Below are 21,966 nucleotides of genomic sequence, written 5' to 3'. Positions count from 1 at the left end.
TGAAATAATTAGACATTCCTAGATGACAATAATACAGAATGTCGGAAGGTAATCATTTCTCCACAGAAATCACGGAAATTAGAGGTAGAGGCTAATTTGGTTCAGATTGTCAGGGATTCTAATGGATTTAATCCGCATCATAGGAATGTTATCATAAACCGATAAATTCATTTTCAGTGGCAAGTTTGTGAGAGAAAAAAAATGCTACATTAGTTTGCCATGATAAAGCTGATCCAAGCTACTCCTGCATTAGTCACAGTCTTGACCAGTGTGTTGTTTCGCTGAACAATGTGGAAAATATGTAATTCTAACACTGCAATCCATCTTTCAAAAGTATTTTCCTTGATTCCTTGTGCCTCTGTCCTCACCTCCTTCTGTGACATTTTGAGACGGAGGTGAGTAGAGAGGACACGAGGAGTCACAGGCACGATTCAGGACACGATTCACAGTGTGTTGTCTGAGCTGTGGTTCTAACAGTCTGCTCCTCCTGTCCTGCCAGGTGACTCACTGCAATCCAACTCCATAGTGCACAAGCCATCCCAACCCTTATCCTGGCCACTGAGGACCAGGTGTAGCACTGTGGGGGTCCGGCCTCGGCTGCAACCAGGGATGGGAACAGGGGGATCAGGGAAAGAAAACACTGTGACTACAGCCAAATACCCCAGGATAAGGTAAGATACCCTGCTAGGTGTCCGACTGGCTATAACCTGCCACAGGACAGTACTCCACAGGACAACTCTCACTTCACAGTTCATATATGCAGCCAAAGAGCCCAGGATCAGGTTGGGGCGCTGCATAGCCTGGCTGTAATTATATAATCTTTATGGACACAGGCCTGTCCTCATGTTGGCTGTTACTGCTTACAGTATCTTTCACTTCACTGGGTTGTGTTCATATAAAAAAACAAAGCATACATCTGTACCCCCAGTTCATGCAATGGCCAATGTTTGATCACACATTTCATCATCATTCCCTGTCCCAGCACACTGGTCCTTTGAGCTGGATAGGGACACAATGTTTGATCTACATTTAGATTTGGTATGTTGGGTCTTTATCCCATTAAAATATCCCATTTGATCCTCTTTGATTCATGAGCAAAATGCTGTGTTTTGCATCGGGGTATAAACGGTGGGAGTAATGAAATTCAATGCTTTGGCATCAGTTCTCCCGCAGAAACACACACACACACACACAAGCCCAGGCTCAGGTAGCCATAGCAACACGTCCACTCTGCTGCTCATTTGTTCTCAGAAACATATTGCAGTCAAAGTCCTGTTATGAAAATCATGACCACTTTGCAAAAATAACAGTCCTTTGCACCAGTGAAGAAGCAACAGTCTACCACAATGTTTCAGTCTGCAAAGAGCAAAGCTACAATGCAGTGAAACTATAATCTAGAGTGAGCCGCATACTACAGTAAGAGAAGAAGAAGCTTCGATATGCAATATTATAAACTGGGTGGGTCGAGCCCTGAATGCTGATTGGCTGACAGCCTTGGTATATCAAACGATATAACACGGGTATGACAAAACATTTATTTTTACTGCTGTAATTACGTGGGTAACCAGTTTATAATAGCAATAAGGCACCTCGTGGTTTGTGATATATGGCCGAATATACCATGGCTAAGAGCTGAAACATATTGCAGTCAAAGTCCTGTTATGTCCTAAAGCACGACGCAACGGACATACTTCCTCAAATACTTATTGTTTAAATATAATCTCTTTGCATACAGTTTTATCGAAAGCAACTACATCACAGCATACATTTTTTGTATGTGTATTTGTGATCCATGACAGAGTTGAACCCTCGACCTTGGCATTGCTATGCTCTACTTATCCACACAGGACATCTATTTGCCAGAACCAGTACATATCTGACCCCAATCAAAAGAGGTAGTTCTGAGTAAGATAACACTATTCCCTATATAGTGCATTACCCCTTTTTCTCCCCAATTGGTAGTTACAGTCTTGTCCCATCGCTGCAACTCCCGTATGAAGGTCGAGAGCCATGCGTCCTCCGAAACACTACCCTGCCAAGACACACTTCTTCTTGACACACTGCTTGCTTAACCCAGAAGCCAGCCGCACCAATCTGTCGGAGGAAACACCATACAGCTGGCGACCGGAGTCAGCGTGCATGCACCCAGCCCGCCACAGGAGTTGCTAAAGCACGATGGAACAAGGACATCTCGGCCGGCCATACCCTCCCCTAACCCGGACGACCCTGGGCCCCATGGGACTCCCAGTCGCGGCTGGCTGCGACACAGCCTGGGATCGAACCTGAGTCTGTAATGACGCCTCAAGCACTGCGATGCAGTGCCTTAGACCGCTGCACCACTCGGGAGGCTCATAGTGCACTACTTTTGATCAGAGCCAAATGGGCTCTGGTCAAAAATAGTGCACTATAAAGGGAATCGGGACAGGGTGCCATTTGGGACACACACGGTGTCAAGGCTGGCATGTCTCCTCCAGTTACAGCTCCATGCTAATGTCACTGTCCCTCTCCTCGTTAGGAGGCTAATTATGTTATGTGGCCAGCTCAGGGGACTGACCGTCATGAATGTGTGAACTAACTAGGCTAGCCCAAATCCATATCTCCTCTCTTCATTGCAAGATCATTTGAATGAGGGAAAAGCAGAATGAGGGTCTGCACCAAGGCTTGTAGTAAGATTTAGCTGCTTATATTTGTCCTATTTAAAATGTACTCATGTATACTCATGTGTGAATTAAAAATGTATTTTTTGCATATCCTAACTCCCCCTGAGACACCCTCAGAGAGTGGAGTCACAGCTAGGGTCTGCCATTATTAACGGCAACCCTGGAGCAATTAGAGATTGAGTGCCTTTCTCAAGGGCACATTTTTCATGTTGTCAGCTCGGGGATTCAAATTAGGGACCTTTCTGTTACTGGGCTACCGCTCTAACCCTAGGCTACCTGCCACCCTTGTGTGTAAGAAAGTAAATATCCCACATCTCTTTGCTTCGTTGTGTGAACTAACTAGTGCAGAACTTTAAAGGCATGTGGACCATTTGATGAGGATTGTTCTTTCTCTCCGAAATACCTGCATTTCTTCCTGTTGATGAAGTCAGAATTGATGAATCACATAATAGTTATCTTAAGCACCTAACCGCGAGCTGCTCAGTGACGCGAGCTAAATGCCTTCCATGCATGCTTCAAGGCAAGCAATTTCAACCATGCATGAGAGCACCAGCTGTTCCGGACAACTGTGTGATCACGCTCTTCGTAGCCGATTTGAGTAAGACCTTTAAACAGGTCAACATTGACAAGGCCGCAGGTCTAGACGAATTACCAGGAAGCGTACTCAAAGCATGTGCTGACCAACTGGCGGGTGTCTTCACTGATATTTTCAACCTTCCCTGACCGAGTCTGTAATACCTACATGTTTCAAGCAGACCACCATAGGCCCTGTGCACAAGAATGCCAAGGTAACCTGCCTAAATGACTACCGCCCCATAGCACTCACGTTTGTAGCCACAAAGTGCTTTGAAAAGTTTGTCATGGCTCACATCAACACCATCATCCCAGAAACCCTAGACCCACTCCAATTTTTCAATCTTTCCCACCTGAACAAAAGGAAAACCTATGTGAGAATGCTTTTCGTTGACTACAGCTCAACGTTCAGCACCATAGTGCCCTCAAAGCTCATCACTAAGCTAAGGACCCTGGGACTAAACACCTCCCTCTGCAACTGGATCCTAGACTTCCTATGGGCTGCCCCCAGGTGGTAAGGGTAGGCAACAAAACATCTGCCATGCTGATCCTCAACATGGGGGCCCCTCAGGGCTGTGTGCCTAGTTCCCTCCTGTTCTCCCTGTTCACTCATGACTGCGTGGCCATGCACGACTCCAACACCATCATTATATTTGCCGGTGACACAACAGTGGTAGGCCTGATCACCGACAATGATGAGACAGACTCCAGGGAGGAGGTCAAAGACCTGGCAGTGTGGTGCCAGGACATAAATCTCTCCCTCAATGTGAGCAAGACAGAAGAGCTGATCGTGGACTACAGGAAAAGAGAGGCCAAACACACCCCATTCACATCGACGGGGCTGTAGTGGAGTGGGTCGAGAGCTTCAAGTTCCTTGGCGTCCACATCACTAACAAACTATCATGGTCCAAACACACCAAGACAGTCATGAAGAGGGCACAACAAAACCTATTCAACGCCTATTCCCCCTCAGGAGACTGAAAAGATTTTGCTTGTGTCCTCAGATCCTCAAAAAGTCATACAGCTGCACCATCGAGAGCATCCTGGTTACATCACCGCTTGGTTTGGCAACTGTTCGGCATCTGACCACAAGGCTTTTTGGAGGGTAGTGAGGGTAGTGAGTACGGCCCAGTACATCACTGTGGCGAAGCTTCCTGCTATCCAGAACCTCTATACCAGGCGGTGTCAGAGGAAGGCCCTAAAAATTGTCAAAGACTCCAGCCACCTTTGTCATAGACTGTTCTCTCTGCTACCGCACGGCAAGCGCTACCGGAGCGCCAAGTCTAGGTCCAAAAGGATCCTTAACAGCTTCTATCCCCAAGCCATTAGACTGCTAAGCAGTTAATCAAATGGCTACCCGGACTATTTGCATTGACCACCTTTTTTACACTGCTGCTACTCGCTGTTTATAATCTATGTGTAGTCAGTTTTCTGCTACCTACAAGTAGTTATTTCCTCAATTTACCATAACTAACCTGTACCCCCTCACATTGACTCGGTACCGGTACCCCCTGTATATGGCGTCTTTATTGTTGTTTTATTTGGGATCTTACTTTATTTTATTATTATTTGTATTGTTTTTGTTGTTAGCAAATATTTTCTTTCTTACTTTTGAAAAATTCTGCGTTGTTGGTTAAGTAAGCATTTCACGATAATACCTGTTGTATTCGGCGCATGTGACATACAATTTGATTTAAGTATCCCAGTATTAGCTAAATAGGTCACCAAATGTTTGTGTTGACAGGAGGTGTTGCCGCTCAGTGCTGACTTGGTCATGTCAATCTTGTAGCTATCTAATACCTTAGTTAATATTCTGATGACAATTCCTGTGGAATCCAAAGGGCACAGGGGATGTGAACACATATAATTTATCAAGCTATAACATTTTGTTCCCACTTTGTGAAGCGTAATGAAGACTTTGTTAATGAATGCAGGAGATAAAGGAAATGCAGACAGTGTGCATGTTTTAATGAATCTTCAGGGGATTCTGTTTTATTTCATGTCTCCAGTTTTCCCCTCAAAAAGCTGCAGTGATGAGTACCATCAGCTTTTATGTAGAGCCCTGGTAGACATAATTCTGAAAGACTCATTGCATGCGTCCCAAATGGCACCATGTTCCCTACATACAGTATTGCACTACTTTTGACCAAACCCCTATGGGGCTTTGTAAAAAATTGTGCACTATTATTGGGAATAGGGTGCCGTTTGTGACGCACACACTCAATAACTAACGAGCCAGGAGAGAACACAAACTACATGACCAGAATGATGTGGACACCTGCTCGTCGAACTTCTCATTCCAAAATCATGAACATTAATATGGAAATGCTGCTATAACAGCCTCCACTCTTCTGGGAAGGTTTCCACTAGATGTTGGAACATTACTGAAGGGACTTGCTTCCATTCATCAACAAGCATTAGTGAAGTCGGGCACTGATGTTGGGTGATTAGGCCTAGCTCGCAGTCGGCATCCAATTCATCCCAAAGGTGTTCAATGGGGTTGAGGTCAGGGCTCTATGCAGGCCAGTCAAGTTCTTCCACAGCGATCTCAACATACCATTTCTATATGGACCTCACTTTGTGCATAGTCATGCTGAAACAGGAAAGGGCCTTCCCCAAACGTGGAGGCACAGAATCATCTAGAATGTTATTGTATGCTGTAGCGTTAAGATTTCCCTTCACTGAAGCCTTGCCCAAACCATGAAAAACAGCCCCATACCATTATTCCTCCTCCACCAAACTTTACAGTTGGCATTATGCATTCGGGCAGGTAGCGTTATCCTGGCATCCCCCAAACCTAGATATGTCTGTCGGACTGCCAGATGGTGAAGCATGATTCATCACTCCAGAGAACTTGTTTCCACTGCTCCAGTCCAATAGCAGTGAGTTTTACACCACTCTAGCCAACCCGTGGCATTACGCATGGTGATCCTAGGCTTGTGTGCGGCCGCTCGGCCATGGAAACCCATTTCATGAAGCTCCCGAACAGTTCTTGTGCTGACATTGTTTTCAGAGGCAGTTCTGAACTCGGCAGTGAATGTTGCAAACGAGGACAGATGATTTTTACGCGCTACGCACTTCATTACTCAGTGGTCCCGTTCTGTGAGCTTGTGTGGCCTACCAATTCGCGGATGAGCTGTTGTTACTCATAGACGTTTCCACTTCACAATAACAACACTTACAGTTGAGCAGACAATCCAGTAGGGGCTGGCAGCTATAGTAAGCTTTGATTGGTCAATCATGCCACGATATCGCAGAGTATTTGCATAAAATTCTGCATTCTGCAACTAAGGTCCCGCCCTGTTCACACTCTCTCGCCAATGCTCACGTCTCCCCTCAGTCCCCTCGCCCACTTCGCTTCCTTCATTTAAAATGAGTTGCTTCATCACCGATATCGTGTTCAAAGCAGATCAGTGGAACTCGACAGCTAGCCTTGTATCCACCCTCATATCTAAATCCCCTTTCTCTTGGGATTTCTCTGTCCGTTGCTCATCCAAATTAAATGCCAACATATGAACCTAATTAAAGAGATACTGTTTTCACATATTGCCTTATTCAGGATTGGTCTCCATGGTGACAGCTGCGTTTCACAGCCACATTTGTTTATATGGGGTTAGAGACTTTCAGTGGGCATAGATGAGGCACTGCCATATTGTTTTCATCTGTCTGTTTGGTTCATTCAGATCTTCTAACACAGAACGGTTAGGGGATAGGGGTTGTGTACTGAACTTTGCTGCCATGATACCAAACTTTAATTTAGCAATTATACTTTATTTTGACAAGTTCTGAGCATATGACACTGAGTAAGTAGACAAAAATATCAATCACCTTGTATAATTCCAACCAGCTTTGGAAATGAACATTGGCAAAGCGTCATAGTGTAGTGTAGGTACTTTAAAAAGCCATTTAATTAAAAATACGTGTTAAAACCATACGGCCACACAGTGTTCTCTCTGCCTTCCATCACCTTCCTGTCCTGACAATGATCATTTCCAGGCACTGGCTGTTTATCTGTCACTGCATTACTGTATCACAAAACTTGATGACAAATGTTTGTAGAAGTCAAATCAAGTGAATTATTTCTCCATTCACTGCTATGGCAGGTATCTGTCATAGCATCACAAAGAGGATTGAGAGAAGAGTTGATTAGGTTAGATTTAAAGGGGCTATCTGCAATAACAAAGCGAACACCCTGCCTGTGTTTTTGGTCAAAAATAGGGATGGGTCTGGAAAAATGTAACAACTCTCTATTTCATAGACAGTCCAAGGACTGACCAACAATGATATCAACATTATAGTTTTAACCATGTCTTGAGGCTCTACAGTGTTTATTTACAGTACATGTACATTGTTTATATTGTGTGTTCTGATGGGGTATGGCAGTTGAACTAAGCTCATATTCAACAAGAATCAATAGATACATATCATTAATTTAAACTTTCAAAAATGGATGTACCAATCTCAGATTGACGGAAACTGGAGGGAAACTGTGTGTGTGTTTGCGTGTGTACACGTGTGTTTTTGCTCTGTATCAGATGTACACTGACGATAGCTATGCCTTTATAGAGGGGGTTGAAAGGAATCATGGTGATGTGACCTTGAGCAGCACTGTAACATAACCTGTATAGGCTAACATACAGTACATATGGTACTATACACACTACTCGTTTCTGCTTATAGTTTGACACGTGCCCTCTTGGAAGGAGGTTGACTTCCACATATTTATTGACAAGTGCGCTGTTGACGGGAGTTTAGCTTCGCACGGCTAATTTGTTATTCATAAAGAAGACATTCATTCTTTAGAATGATCTAAATGGTCTTTCCTCATAATATTATTGCGGGAGAAAGGAGTCTTACATAGTAGAGAACACAGCTAAGTATGTTCTAAGCCTGTAGAATTCCCCCAAACACAGAAGGGCAGAGAGACGTGGGAAGCATTTTGTAATGCTGAATAGATGTGAATCTTATGTATTTGTTATACAGTTGTTCTTCAGAGCTTCAGGGGAGGAAGAAAGTTAGTGTCAAAGTAAAAATGACTTCAAGCATTTAGATGAAGCTCCTCTGCCTCACAGCATCAGGTCCATTCTACGCTGGGTTTTTTCTTCTTTTCTTTTCTTTTACAGCAGTCAAGTCATCACCCTCAGTACCAAGAAGCCATTTGTGTAACAAGAAAATGTGTTACCATGGCAACCCCTCATCAATCACGCAACGCAGCAGGGAGCAAATATGAAAAATGTTTGATTGACTTGCTCAGTATGAGTGTTCTTGTGTTCTCGTTTACTATTATTCAAGGTTCATGTTTTTCTTTTTCAATTATTGAAATAGCTTTGTATGAAAATCAGTTCAAACAGTCATCACATCATTTTTGATTACAAGACCAAGCACCAGAAAAACCATATGGCACCTAATTATAATTCAGTGAACAAGAATGAATACCTATACTACCTATGCTATAATACCTGAATACCTATACTACAGATTTACATTTACATTTAAGTCATTTAGCAGACGCTCTTATCCAGAGCGACTTACAAATTGGTGCATTCACCTTATGACCTCCAGTGGAACAGTAGTGCATCTAAATCTTTTCAGGGGGAGGGGGGGTGAGAGGGATTACTTTATCCTATCCTAGGTATTCCTTAAAGAGGTGGGGTTTCAGGTGTCTCCGGAAGGTGGTGATTGACTCCGCTGTCCTGGCGTCGTGAGGGAGTTTGTTCCACCATTGGGGGGCCAGAGCAGCGAACAGTTTTGACTGGGCTGAGCGGGAACTGTACTTCCTCAGTGGTAGGGAGGCGAGCAGGCCAGAGGTGGATGAACGCAGTGCCCTTGTTTGGGTGTAGGGCCTGATCAGAGCCTGGAGGTACTGAGGTGCCGTTCCCCTCACAGCTCCGTAGGCAAGCACCATGGTCTTGTAGCGGATGCGAGCTTCAACTGGAAGCCAGTGGAGGGAGCGGAGGAGCGGGGTGACGTGAGAGAACTTGGGAAGGTTGAACACCAGACGGGCTGCGGCGTTCTGGATGAGTTGTAGGGGTTTAATGGCACAGGCAGGGAGCCCAGCCAACAGCGAGTTGCAGTAATCCAGACGGGAGATGACAAGTGCCTGGATTAGGACCTGCGCCGCTTCCTGTGTGAGGCAGGGTCGTACTCTGCGGATGTTGTAGAGCATGAACCTACAGGAACGGGCCACCGCCTTGATGTTAGTTGAGAACGACAGGGTGTTGTCCAGGATCACGCCAAGGTTCTTAGCGCTCTGGGAGGAGGACACAATGGAGTTGTCAACCGTGATGGCGAGATCATGGAACGGGCAGTCCTTCCCCGGGCGGAAGAGCAGTTCCGTCTTGCCGAGGTTCAGCTTGAGGTGGTGATCCGTCATCCACACGGATATGTCTGCCAGACATGCAGAGATGCGATTCGCCACCTGGTCATCAGAAGGGGAAAGGAGAAGATTAATTGTGTGTCGTCTGCATAGCAATGATAGGAGAGACCATGTGAGGTTATGACAGGAGCCAAGTGACTTGGTGTATAGCGAGAATAGGAGAGGGCCTAGAACAGAGCCCTGGGGGACACCAGTGGTGAGAGCACGTGGTGTGGAGACGGATTCTCGCCACGCCACCTGGTAGGAGCGACCTGTCAGGTAGGACGCAATCCAAGCGTGGGCCGCGCCGGAGATGCCCAACTCGGAGAGGGTGGAGAGGAGGATCTGATGGTTCACAGTATCGAAGGCAGCCGATAGGTCTAGAAGGATGAGAGCAGAGGAGAGAGAGTTAGCTTTAGCAGTGCGGAGCGCCTCCGTGATACAGAGAAGAGCAGTCTCAGTTGAATGACTAGTCTTGAAACCTGACTGATTTGGATCAAGAAGGTCATTCTGAGAGAGATAGCGGGAGAGCTGGCCAAGGACGGCACGTTCAAGAGTTTTGGAGAGAAAAGAAAGAAGGGATACTGGTCTGTAGTTGTTGACATCGGAGGGATCGAGTGTAGGTTTTTTCAGAAGGGGTGCAACTCTCGCTCTCTTGAAGACGGAAGGGACGTAGCCAGCGGTCAGGGATGAGTTGATGAGCGAGGTGAGGTAAGGGAGGAGGTCTCCGGAAATGGTCTGGAGAAGAGAGGAGGGGATAGGGTCAAGCGGGCAGGTTGTAGGGCGGCCGGCCGTCACAAGACGCGAGATTTCATCTGGAGAGAGAGGGAGAAAGAGGTCAGAGCACAGGGTAGGGCAGTGTGAGCAGAACCAGCGGTGTCGTTTGACTTAGCAAACGAGGATCGGATGTCGTCGACCTTCTTTTCAAAATGGTTGACGAAGTCATCTGCAGAGAGGAGGAGGGGGGGAGGGGGAGGAGGATTCAGGAGGGAGGAGAAGGTTGCAAAGAGCTTCCTAGGGTTAGAGGCAGATGCTTGGAATTTAGAGTGGTAGAAAGTGGCTTTAGCAGCAGAGAGAGAAGAGGAAAATGTAGAGAGGAGGGAGTGAAAGGATGTCAGGTCCGCAGGGAGGCGAGTTTTCCTCCATTTCCGCTCGGCTGCCCGGAGCCCTGTTCTGTGAGCTCGCAATGAGTCGTCGAGCCACGGAGCGGGAGGGAGGACCGAGCCGGCCTGGAGGATAGGGGACATAGAGAGTCAAAGGATGCAGAAAGGGAGGAGAGGAGGGTTGAGGAGGCAGAATCAGGAGATAGGTTGGAGAAGGTTTGAGCAGAGGGAAGAGATGATAGGATGGAAGAGGAGAGAGTAGCGGGGGAGAGAGAGCGAAGGTTGGGACGGCGCGATACCATCCGAGTAGGGGCAGTGTGGGAAGTGTTGGATGAGAGCGAGAGGGAAAAGGATACAAGGTAGTGGTCGGAGACTTGGAGGGAGTTGCAACGAGGTTAGTGGAAGAACAGCATCTAGTAAAGATGAGGTCGAGCGTATTTCCTGCCTTGTGAGTAGGGGGGAAGGTGAGAGGGTGAGGTCAAAAGAGGAGAGGAGTGGAAAGAAGGAGGCAGAGAGGAATGAGTCAAAGGTAGGCGTGGGGAGGTTAAAGTCGCCCAGAACTGTGAGAGGTGAGCCGTCCTCAGGAAAGGAGCTTATCAAGGCATCAAGCTCATTGATGAACTCTCCGAGGGAACCTGGAGGGCGATAGATGATAAGGATGTTAAGCTTGAAAGGGCTGGTAACTGTGACAGCATGGAATTCAAAGGAGGCGATAGACAGATGGGTAAGGGGAGAAAGAGAGAATGACCACTTGGGAGAGATGAGGATCCCGGTGCCACCACCCCGCTGACCAGAAGCTCTCGGGGTGTGCGAGAACACGTGGGCAGACGAAGAGAGAGCAGTAGGAGTAGCAGTGTTGTCTGTGGTGATCCATGTTTCCGTCAGTGCCAAGAAGTCGAGGGACTGGAGGGAGACATAGGCGGAGATGAACTCTGCCTTGTTGGCCGCAGATCGGCAGTTCCAGAGGCTACCGGAGACCTGGAACTCCACGTGGGTCGTGCGCGCTGGGACCACCAGATTAGGGTGGCCGCGGCCACGCGGTGTGGAGCGTTTGTATGGTCTGTGCAGAGAGGAGAGAACAGGGATAGACAGACACATAGTTGACAGGCTACACAAGAGGCTACGCTAATGCAAAGGAGATTGGAATGACAAGTGGACTACACGTCACGAGTGTTCAGAGAGTTAAGCTTACGTAGCAAGAATCTTATTGACTAAAATGATTAAAATGATACAGTACTGCTGAAGTAGGCTAGCTGGCAGAGGCTGCGTTGTTGACTAAGTAGGCTAGTTGGCATTGGCTGCGTTGTTGACACTACACTAATCAAGTCGTTCCGTTGAGTGTAATAGTTTCTACTGTGCTGCTATTCGGGGCTAGCTGGCTAGCTAGCAGTGTTGATTACGTTACGTTGCGTTAAAAGAACGACAATAGCTGGCTAACTAACCTAGGAAGTCGCTCTAGACTACACAATTATCTTTGATACAAAGACGGCTGTGTAGCTAGCTATGTAGCTAGCTACGATCAAACAAATCAAGCCGTTGTACTGTAATGAAATGAAATGAAAAATGTGATACTACCTGTGGAGCGAAGCGAAGATGTAGGATTTTAATTTGATCATCCTGTTGCAGGAGAACTTTCCTGCAATGCAGGACATTTAAAACTTTTTGTGTATTTGATGTTTTAAAAGGAAGGCTTCTTAAGTGTGTAATTTCCACTTTGAAATTTCAGACTTGATTACTGTTAACCTTACTGTTAACTGGTCCTTACTGTTAACTGGTCCAACGCTTTAACCACCTGCCTCTCGTTGCACTCCACAAGGAGACTGCCTGTTATGTCTTAAAAACAATCAAACAATCATAATCACTAGTTAACTACACATGGTTGATATTACTAGTTTATCTAGCGTGTCCTGCGTTGCATATAATTTGACTGAGCATACAAGTATCTTACTGAGCGGTGGTAGGCAGCAGCAGGCTCGTAAGCATTCATTCAAACAGCACTTTCGTGCGTTTTGCCAGCAGCTCTTCGTTGTGTGTCAAGCATTGCGCTGTTTATGACTTCAAGCCTATCATCTCCCGAGATGAGGCTGGTGTAACCGAAGTGAAATGGCTAGCTAGTTAGCGGGGTGCGCGCTAATAGCGTTTCAAACGCTTAATGCTGCTTCGAGGGTGGCTGTTGTCGTTGTGTTCCTGGTTCCTGGTTCGAGCCCAGGGAGGAGCGAGGAGAGGGACGGAAGCTATACTGTTACACTGGCAATACTAAAGTGCCTATAAGAACATCCAATAGTCAAAGGTTAATGAAATACAAATGGTATAGAGACAAATAGTCCTATAACTACAAACTAAAACTTCTTACCTGGGAATATTGAAGACTCATGTTAAAAGGAACCACCAGCTTTCATATGTTCTCATGTTCTGAGCAAGGAACTTAAACGTTAGCTTTCTTATATGGCACATATTGCACTTTTACTTTCTTCTCCAAAACATTGTTTTTGCATTATTTAAACCAAATTGAACATGTTTCATTATTTATTTGAGGCTAAATTGATTTTATTGATGTATTATATTAAGTTAAAATAAGTGTTCATTCAGTATTGTTGTAATTGTCATTATTACAAATACATTTAAAAAATTGACCGATTAATTGGTATCGGGTTTTGTGGTCCTCCAATAATCGATATCTGTATCGGCATTAAAATCATAATCGGTTGACCTCTAGTATGGAATAGCATTCATTTCACAGAAGAAAGTTATTTGTTTCTGGCCATTGTGAGCCTGTCATCAAACCCATAAATGCTGGTGCTCCAGATACTCACCTAGTCTAAAGAAGGACAGTTTTGTTGCTTCTTTAATCAGCACGACAGTTTTCAGCTGTGGTAACATAATTGCAAAAGGCCTTTCTAATGATCAAATAGCCTTTTTAAGTGAAGGTTGCTGAAAATGGTCCCCTGTACGCTTATGTAGATGTTCCATAAACAATCTGCCATTTCCAGCTACAATAGTCATTTACAACATTAACAATATCTACACGTTATTTTTTTAGCAATTTGATGTTATTTTAAATGGACAAAAAATGTGCTTTTCTTTAAAAAACAAGGACATTTCTAAGTGACCCCAAACCTTTGCACGGTAGTGTGTGTGTATATGTATTGAAAAATAAAGGATTTTTATCAATTAGTATATTTGAGTTTATCCGTAACATTTGTTGTATTATTTGTTCTGTCTTTTCTGGTGGATTAAACTGAAATTGCAAACAACTTTCTATGGCTTGTTTAAAAAATAACATTTTGGAGATTATTTTGTTTTCAAATAACCAAAAGGGAGCGGTTGTAATCTGAATCAAGGGTATAGGCCATTCTTGAACATGGGGTGAGACATTTGTGAGAGAACTAGTTCAGATTTAAGTGTAACTTTTGTATGACTGACTCCTTTAGTGCGTTCATATTTAATCATTTCTACTTCCCGAATTCCTATTCATTATATAAATAGTCCCTTTTAATTTTGGCTGGTTTGCCATTCCAAATAAAATTGACTATTTTATTTATTTATTTTTTGCTCATTTAGTGTCATTTAAGGTGAAGGCAAAACCATAAGCAAATCGGTAAACTGGGAAATGACAAGTTTTTCAGGGGGATTTTTTACTTATTTTTTCTCCCACAAATACAGGTGTTTAATATTCCACTTTGTTATTTTATTTTTAATTTGACCCCTTTTTCTCCCCATTTTCATGGTACCCAATTGTTTTTTAGTAGCTACTATCTTGTCTCATCGCTACAACTCCTGTACGGGCTCGGGAGAGACGAAGGTTGAAAGTCATGCGTCCTCCGATACACAACCCAACCAACTGCTTCTTAACACAGCGCGCATCCAACCCAGAAGCCAGCCGCACCAATGTGTCAGAGGAAACACCGTGCACCTGGCTCACCTTGGTTAGCGCGCACTGCGCCCGGCACGCCACAGGAGTCGCTGGTGCGCGATGAGATAAGGATATCCCTACCGGCCAAGCCCTTCCTAACCCGGACGACGCTAGGCCAATTGTGCGTCGCCCCACGGACCTCCCGGTTGGCGGCCGGTTACGACAGAGCCTGGGCGCGAACCCAGAGACTCTGGTGGCACAGCTGGCGCTGCAGTACAGCGCCCTTGACCACTGCGCCATCCAGTCCACATCCCTGTCGGACCCTTTTATTGGTAATGTAAAAGTTTCATTTTTTTGTGGTCCAATACGTAATATAGTACAGTTATCATAATTTGGTTTTAATCCAGAGAGGCTGGAAAAGGTATCTAGATCCTCTGAGGCTGTGGAGGGATTCTAAATGTGGATTTACACTTGAATCATACAATGACACCTTTGTTTTGAAATCCTTGAATTTCGAATAATATAAACAGCTAACATTTGATGGCAAAAATAAATAGATATGCCGATAGTGGACAACATGTTTTACTCCTCTTGACAACTTAAAACTTTCTGAGAAGTAGCCATTATTTACTATTTTACACCTAGGGTTACTAAACATAACTTTAACCCAAGAGATTAACCGACAAAGCTATTCCCCCTCAGGAGGCTGAAAATATTTGACATAGGTCCTCAGATCCTCAAAAAGTTCTACAGCTCCACCATCGAGACCATCCTGACTGATTGCATCACTGTCTCTTAATGGCAACTGCTCGGCCTCCGACCGCAAGGCACTACATAGGGTAGTGTGTATGGCCCAGTACATCACTGGGGCCAAGCTTCCTGTCATCCAGGAGCTCTATACCAGGTGGTGTCAGAGTTGGGCCCTAAAAATGGTCAAAGACTCCAGCCACCCTAGTCATAGACTGTTCTCTCTGCTACCGCACGGCAAGCGGCGCCAAGTCTAGGTCCAAGAGGCTTATAAACCGCTTCTACCTCCAACCCCAAGACTCATGAACATCTAATCAAATGGCTACCCAGACTATTTGCATTCCCCCCCCCCCACTTTAATAACTCTACCTACATGTACACATTACCTAAATTGCCTCGTCACCGTTGTCCTGTACCGGTACCCCCTGTATATAGCCTCACCATTGACTCTGTACCGGTACCCCCTGTATATAGCCTCACCATTGACTCTGTACCGGTACCCCCTGTATATAGCCTCACCATTGACTCTGTACCGGTACCCCCTGTATATAGCCTCACCATTGACTCTGTACCGGTACCCCCTGTATATAGCCTCACCATTGACCCTGTACCGGTACCCCCTGTATATAGCCTCACCATTGACTCTGTACCGGTACCCCCTGTATATAGCCTCACCGTTGTCCTGTACCGGTACCCCCTGTATATAGCCTCACCGTTGTCCTGTACCGGTACCCCCTGTATATAGCCTCACCGTTGTCCTGTACCGGTACCCCCTGTATATAGCCTCACCGTTGTCCTGTACCGGTACCCCCTGTATATAGCCTCACCGTTGTCCTGTACCGGTACCCCCTGTATATAGCCTCACCGTTGTCCTGTACCGGTACCCCCTGTATATAGCCTCACCATTGACTCTGTACCGGTACCCCCTGTATATAGCCTCGCCATTGACTCTGTACCGGTACCCCCTGTATATAGCCTCACCGTTGTCCTGTACCGGTACCCCCTGTATATAGCCTCACCGTTGTCCTGTACCGGTACCCCCTGTATATAGCCTCACCGTTGTCCTGTACCGGTACCCCCTGTATATAGCCTCGCCGTTGTCCTGTACCGGTACCCCCTGTATATAGCCTCACCGTTGTCCTGTACCGGTACCCCCTGTATATAGCCTCACCGTTGTCCTGTACCGGTACCCCCTGTATATAGCCTCACCGTTGTCCTGTACCGGTACCCCCTGTATATAGCCTCACCATTGACTCTGTACCGGTACCCCCTGTATATAGCCTCGCCATTGACTCTGTACCGGTACCCCCTGTATATAGCCTCACCGTTGTCCTGTACCGGTACCCCCTGTATATAGCCTCACCATTGTCCTGTACCGGTACCCCCTGTATATAGCCTCACCGTTGTCCTGTACCGGTACCCCCTGTATATAGCCTCACCGTTGTCCTGTACCGGTACCCCCTGTATATAGCCTCACCGTTGTCCTGTACCGGTATCCCCTGTATATAGCCTCACCGTTGTCCTGTACCGGTACCCCCTGTATATAGCCTCACCGTTGTCCTGTACCGGTACCCCCTGTATATAGCCTCACCGTTGTCCTGTACCGGTACCCCCTGTATATAGCCTCACCGTTGTCCTGTACCGGTACCCCCTGTATATAGCCTCGTCACCGTTGTCCTGTACCGGTACCCCCTGTATATAGCCTCACCGTTGTCCTGTACCGGTACCCCCTGTATATAGCCTCACCGTTGTCCTGTACCGGTACCCCCTGTATATAGCCTCCTCATTGACTCTGTACCGGTACCCCCTGTATATAGCCTCACCGTTGTCCTGTACCGGTACCCCCTGTATATAGCCTCACCATTGTCCTGTACCGGTACCCCCTGTATATAGCCTCACCGTTGTCGTGTACCGGTACCCCCTGTATATAGCCTCCTCATTGACTCTGTACCGGTACCCCCTGTATATAGCCTCACCGCTGTCCTGTACCGGTACCCCCTGTATATAGCCTCACCGTTGTCCTGTACCGGTACCCCCTGTATATAGCCTCACCGTTGTCCTGTACCGGTACCCCCTGTATATAGCCTCACCGTTGTCCTGTACCGGTACCCCCTGTATATAGCCTCACCGTTGTCCTGTACCGGTACCCCCTGTATATAGCCTCCTCATTGACTCTGTACCGGTACCCCCTGTATATAGCCTCACCGTTGTCCTGTACCGGTACCCCCTGTATATAGCCTCACCGTTGTCCTGTACCGGTACCCCCTGTATATAGCCTCCTCATTGACTCTGTACCGGTACCCCCTGTATATAGCCTCACCGTTGTCCTGTACCGGTACCCCCTGTATATAGCCTCACCGTTGTCCTGTACCGGTACCCCCTGTATATAGCCTCACCGTTGTCCTGTACCGGTACCCCCTGTATATAGCCTCACCGTTGTCCTGTACAGGTACCCCCTGTATATAGCCTCACCGTTGTCCTGTACCGGTACCCCCTGTATATAGCCTCACCATTGTTATTTTACTGCTGCTCTTTCATTATTTTCTACTTTTAGCTCTTTTTTTATAGGTATTTTCTTAACTGCATTGTTGGTTAGGGGCTTGTAAGTAAGCGTTTCGCTGTATGGTCTACACCTGCTGTATTCGGTGCATGTGACAAGTAACATTTGATTTGATTTCCAGTACTTGTCTTATATTGTCTCCAATGTATCATCCATGTAAAAAAAAACCTGTCTGATTAGGATGAATAATATCCGACAATACCTTTTTAATTCTATGAGCTAACCATTTTGTTTACCCTATAATTTATTGTGTAATTTTGCAGATGATATAGGTTACTTTTTGTGCAAGATAACGTGCGACTCTATCGTGAGAAGCTCTCTTTTACCACTCCAGCATAATTGAATAGAGGAAACGTGCTTCTGCTTGGCGTGCCATGCTAATTTGAAAACAATTAAGTTGTTCTGCATGCTGCTCTCTGTTGTGCTGTAATTATATGAAGGCAAGACAAGCAGACGTCAAGGATATGATGAGGAAGAATCTGTTCACAGAGAAGAGTACAGTGCAGGGTGCAACCTTGAAATAATTCTTGGTAGAGGAGTGAAGTGCTGTTTTAATATGGTGACATTTATTATATTATATTTCTATTCAGTTTACATAATGTTGTTTACTCACTGTGTATGTATACTGTATTCTGGACATAGCTTATCCTAATATACCTACTACCGTACACACCATTTTCTTTCCAAATCCTATACACGCCACGTATTTATATTCTGGATTCTAACCCATGCTCAGTGTATCTACACTGGATTGTTATTTCTTGATTTCTTGTTTAGACTTTTGGGATTATTTGTGTAATTGCATTGTATTTGCTAGGCATTCTACTGCATTGTTGGAACTAGTAATATAAGCATTTCACTGCACCTGCTATAACACCTGCAAATATGTGTACGTGACCAATACACTTTGATTTGATTTTGGTCAAATGTGATAATTCATTGCGGTGGTATTTCTAATCGTTTCAGTGAGACTATTTCTGAGTGTGATCATAACTGTAAGGTAGCACTGAGAACAGAAAGTGGACATTTCCTTTTTCTCTATTGGACCATGCTCTTGTCTAGCTTCTGTCATTATTTTGAGATATGTGTAAAACTCCCTCTCTCACAACTGTAAGGTCATCTGTCCTGTGGCAGTTTGATCAGATTTAGGGCAAATGTACAGTACTGATCCCAGCCCAAGCCTTCCATCTACACTATCTCTCTATACTTATCTGCCCTATCTTTCTATTCTTCCCTCTGTCCCACTAATCAGCCATGACGCCTCTTTTGCTTCACAAACAATCATGATATTTTCATCAGAGCTCTCCAGCCCTCCTTCCTTCCGCCAGGGAGAGTGAGAGCGACAGTAGTGGAATGGGGGAGTGAGACATTGTAGCAGGCAGGATGCTACCACTGCTACCGATCTGTTTAATTTCATTACTACTGCACCTTTGTGATTGATAAAGGAACTGACGCAAGCACCAGGACATTTATCTATTGAATCCATTCTATAGCTGCCGATGCTCTGCTTCCTGGGTGCAGCAGCTTTCGGTACTGTCTAATAGTCTCTCTGTGTGGTGCTCCTGAATGATATCTAGGTGGGCTTGATAATTATGTCATACGCAGCTGACACTAATTGTACATCCCTAGCGTCTCTCAATGCATCTGCCTGGACAAACGGAGCGGATGTGATGTGAGATCCATAGAGGATACTGCTGCTACAGCTTCTGATGAGCATTTACTGGCCACATCACGTTACACTGGATCTGGATGTGAACAAATGCAACTGAACTCCTCTTGATGAGAAAGGAATCTCTACCTCTGCGAGGTGGAGCCGCTCGCTGCTGCCTAGCTCTGGTCTCTCTGCTCCGCTCCTCTCTGAGAGTGATGAGAGTACAAGAGAGAGACGGGGGGAGAGAGAGAGAGAGGTAAAGAGAAAGTGAGAGGTACTAGAGAGAGAACCATAGAGAGAGGGCGAGAGAACAGATAGATAAACAGAGAGAGAGCGGTACTAGACAGACAGAGAGAGAGAAACAGAGCGAGAGGTACTCTAGAGAGAGAGTGAACCATCTGACAGTCAGACAATGAATGTCAGTGTGTAGTGGAGAGTGGTTCATTTACGCCTGCCTGACAGTGTGGCACTGTGTGAAGCAGCTGTCTCTTTTTCTGCTCTGATACTCTAATAGGCCAATAAGCGCAGTAATGCAGAAGCTGTAGAGCGGAGAGAAGAGACACAAGCCTCTTATGACTACAGTACAGGGATGATGCTTTGAGGACCAGACTGAGAAGTGCTCTGAGGATTCAGGGTTTCAGACTGCAGAGTGTAGACCGAGAGAGAGCTGCTGTGCTGTACATACCTGAGATACTGCAGTTAATCGCTGCACCTTTATAACACATTCAGCATGGATCTGGATGAACTGTGTACTTACACAGATGGCATGGACAACAGCTCCCTAAAGTACCCAAAGACTGAGCAGACTGAGAAAATGTGGATGCGACTCAAGGGAATGTAAGTTTTTTTTTCTTCTTTTTATCCTTCCTTTTCTTTTTTCATCTTTCATCCCTCCTCAGCGAGGAGCTGACCATGAGACGTGATCTGTCAGGGTGGTTGAACGAGTGAGATGCTTTCAAGCTCTTGTGTAGAAATGTTTATTTGTTATAAGAACTGATGCAGTGTTTTAACGCCAGTTCTGACGCGTTGCTGCAGTATCTTTGTATTCCATCACTATACTGTATATCGAAGCAGGTTTATTGGTATTCTTATGTGTACATATTTGGTTTGTAAACAATACATTAGTGTGTATTCATTACTACTGTAGGTTTGAGAGGATTGTGTACATTATATGATTTCAGTGTATGTATGTACTGTAGGTACACTAAATTTCACAAAAGTATGTGGACACCTGCTCGTCCAATATCTCATTCATAAATCATGGGCATTAATATGGAGTTGGTCCACCCCTTTGCTGCTATAACAGCCTAGGAGGCTTTCTGGGAGGCTTTCCACTAGATGTTGGAACATTGCTGCGGGAACTTGCTTCTGTTCAGCCATAATAGCATTAGGGAGGTCGGGCACTGATTTTGGGCGATTAGGCCTGGCTCGCAGTCGGCATTCCGATTCATCCCAAAGGTGTTCAATGGAGTTGAGGTCAGGGATCTGTGCAGGCCAGTCAAGTTATTGATATGCTGAAACAGAAAAGGGCCTTCTGCAAACTGTTGCCACAAAGTTGGAAGCACAGAATCCCTCTAGAACATAATTATATGCTGTAGCGTCACTGGAACTATGCCCGAACCATGAAAAACAGCCCGAAGGCCATTATTCCTCCTCCACCAAACTTTACAGTTGGCATTATGCATTCGGGCAGGTAGCGTTCTCCTGGCATCTGCCAAACCCAGATTTGTCTGTCGGACTGCCAGATGGTGAAGCGTGATTCATCACTCCAGAGAAGGCGTTTCCACTGCATCAGAGTCCAATGGCGGCGATCTTTACACCACTCCAGCCCACGCTTGGCATTGCACATAGTGATCTTAGGCTTGTGTGTGGCTGCTCTGGCCATGAAACCCATTTTCATGAAGCTCCCGACTAACAATTATTGTGCTGACGTTGCTTCCAGAGGCAGTTTGGAACTTGGTTGAGTGTTGCAACCAAGAACAGAAGATTTTTACCCACTACGCGATTCAGCACTCGGTGGTCACATTCTGTGAGCTTGTGTGGCCTACCACTTCGCGGCTGAGCCGTTGTTGCTCCTAGACATTTCTACTTCACAATAGCAGCACTTGCAGTTGACCTGGGAAGCTCTAGCAGGGCAGAAATGGTTGACTTGTTGTAAAGGTGACATCCTATGGCGGTGCCATACTGAAAGTCACTGAGAGCTTCAGTAAGGCCATTCTACTGCCAATGTTTGTCTATGGGGATTGCATGGCCATATGCTTGATTTTATACACCTACCAGCAATGGGTGTGGCTGAAATAGCTGAATCCACTAATTTGAAGGGTTGTCCACGTACATTTGTATATATAGTGTAAGTATTTAGCGTGTGTGTGTATACATACAGTACCCGTCAAAAGTTTGGACACACCTTCACATTCAAAGGTTTTTCTTTATTTGTACTATTTTCTACATTGTAGAATGATAG

At 45.6% G+C, this 21,966-nt stretch overlaps 1 protein-coding gene across 2 annotated transcripts in view; it reads left to right on the top strand.

Annotated features, from left to right (window-relative positions):
- The first annotated feature begins 572 nt into the window (after positions 1 to 572).
- The window catches only part of LOC115111433 (dual specificity calcium/calmodulin-dependent 3',5'-cyclic nucleotide phosphodiesterase 1A-like), an 80,930-nt gene continuing 59,536 nt past the window's right edge, over positions 573 to 21,966 (top strand). Inside the window, exon 1 of one of the 2 annotated variants that reach the window (XM_065013761.1) lies at positions 573 to 671. In XM_065013761.1, coding sequence (XP_064869833.1) covers positions 610 to 671 — 62 coding nt within the window. In that variant the 5' untranslated portion in view covers positions 573 to 609. Of the gene's footprint in view, positions 672 to 20,060; positions 20,340 to 21,966 lie in introns of those variants that run through there. The other variant, XM_029637473.2, reaches the window with a different exon arrangement.

The sequence above is a fragment of the Oncorhynchus nerka genome, linkage group LG3 (genome assembly GCF_034236695.1).
Source record: "Oncorhynchus nerka isolate Pitt River linkage group LG3, Oner_Uvic_2.0, whole genome shotgun sequence".
NCBI classification, from domain to species: domain Eukaryota; kingdom Metazoa; phylum Chordata; class Actinopteri; order Salmoniformes; family Salmonidae; genus Oncorhynchus; species Oncorhynchus nerka.
Note: the sequence above shows the minus strand (reverse complement) of the source record. Positions and strands in the feature narration are given on the sequence as shown.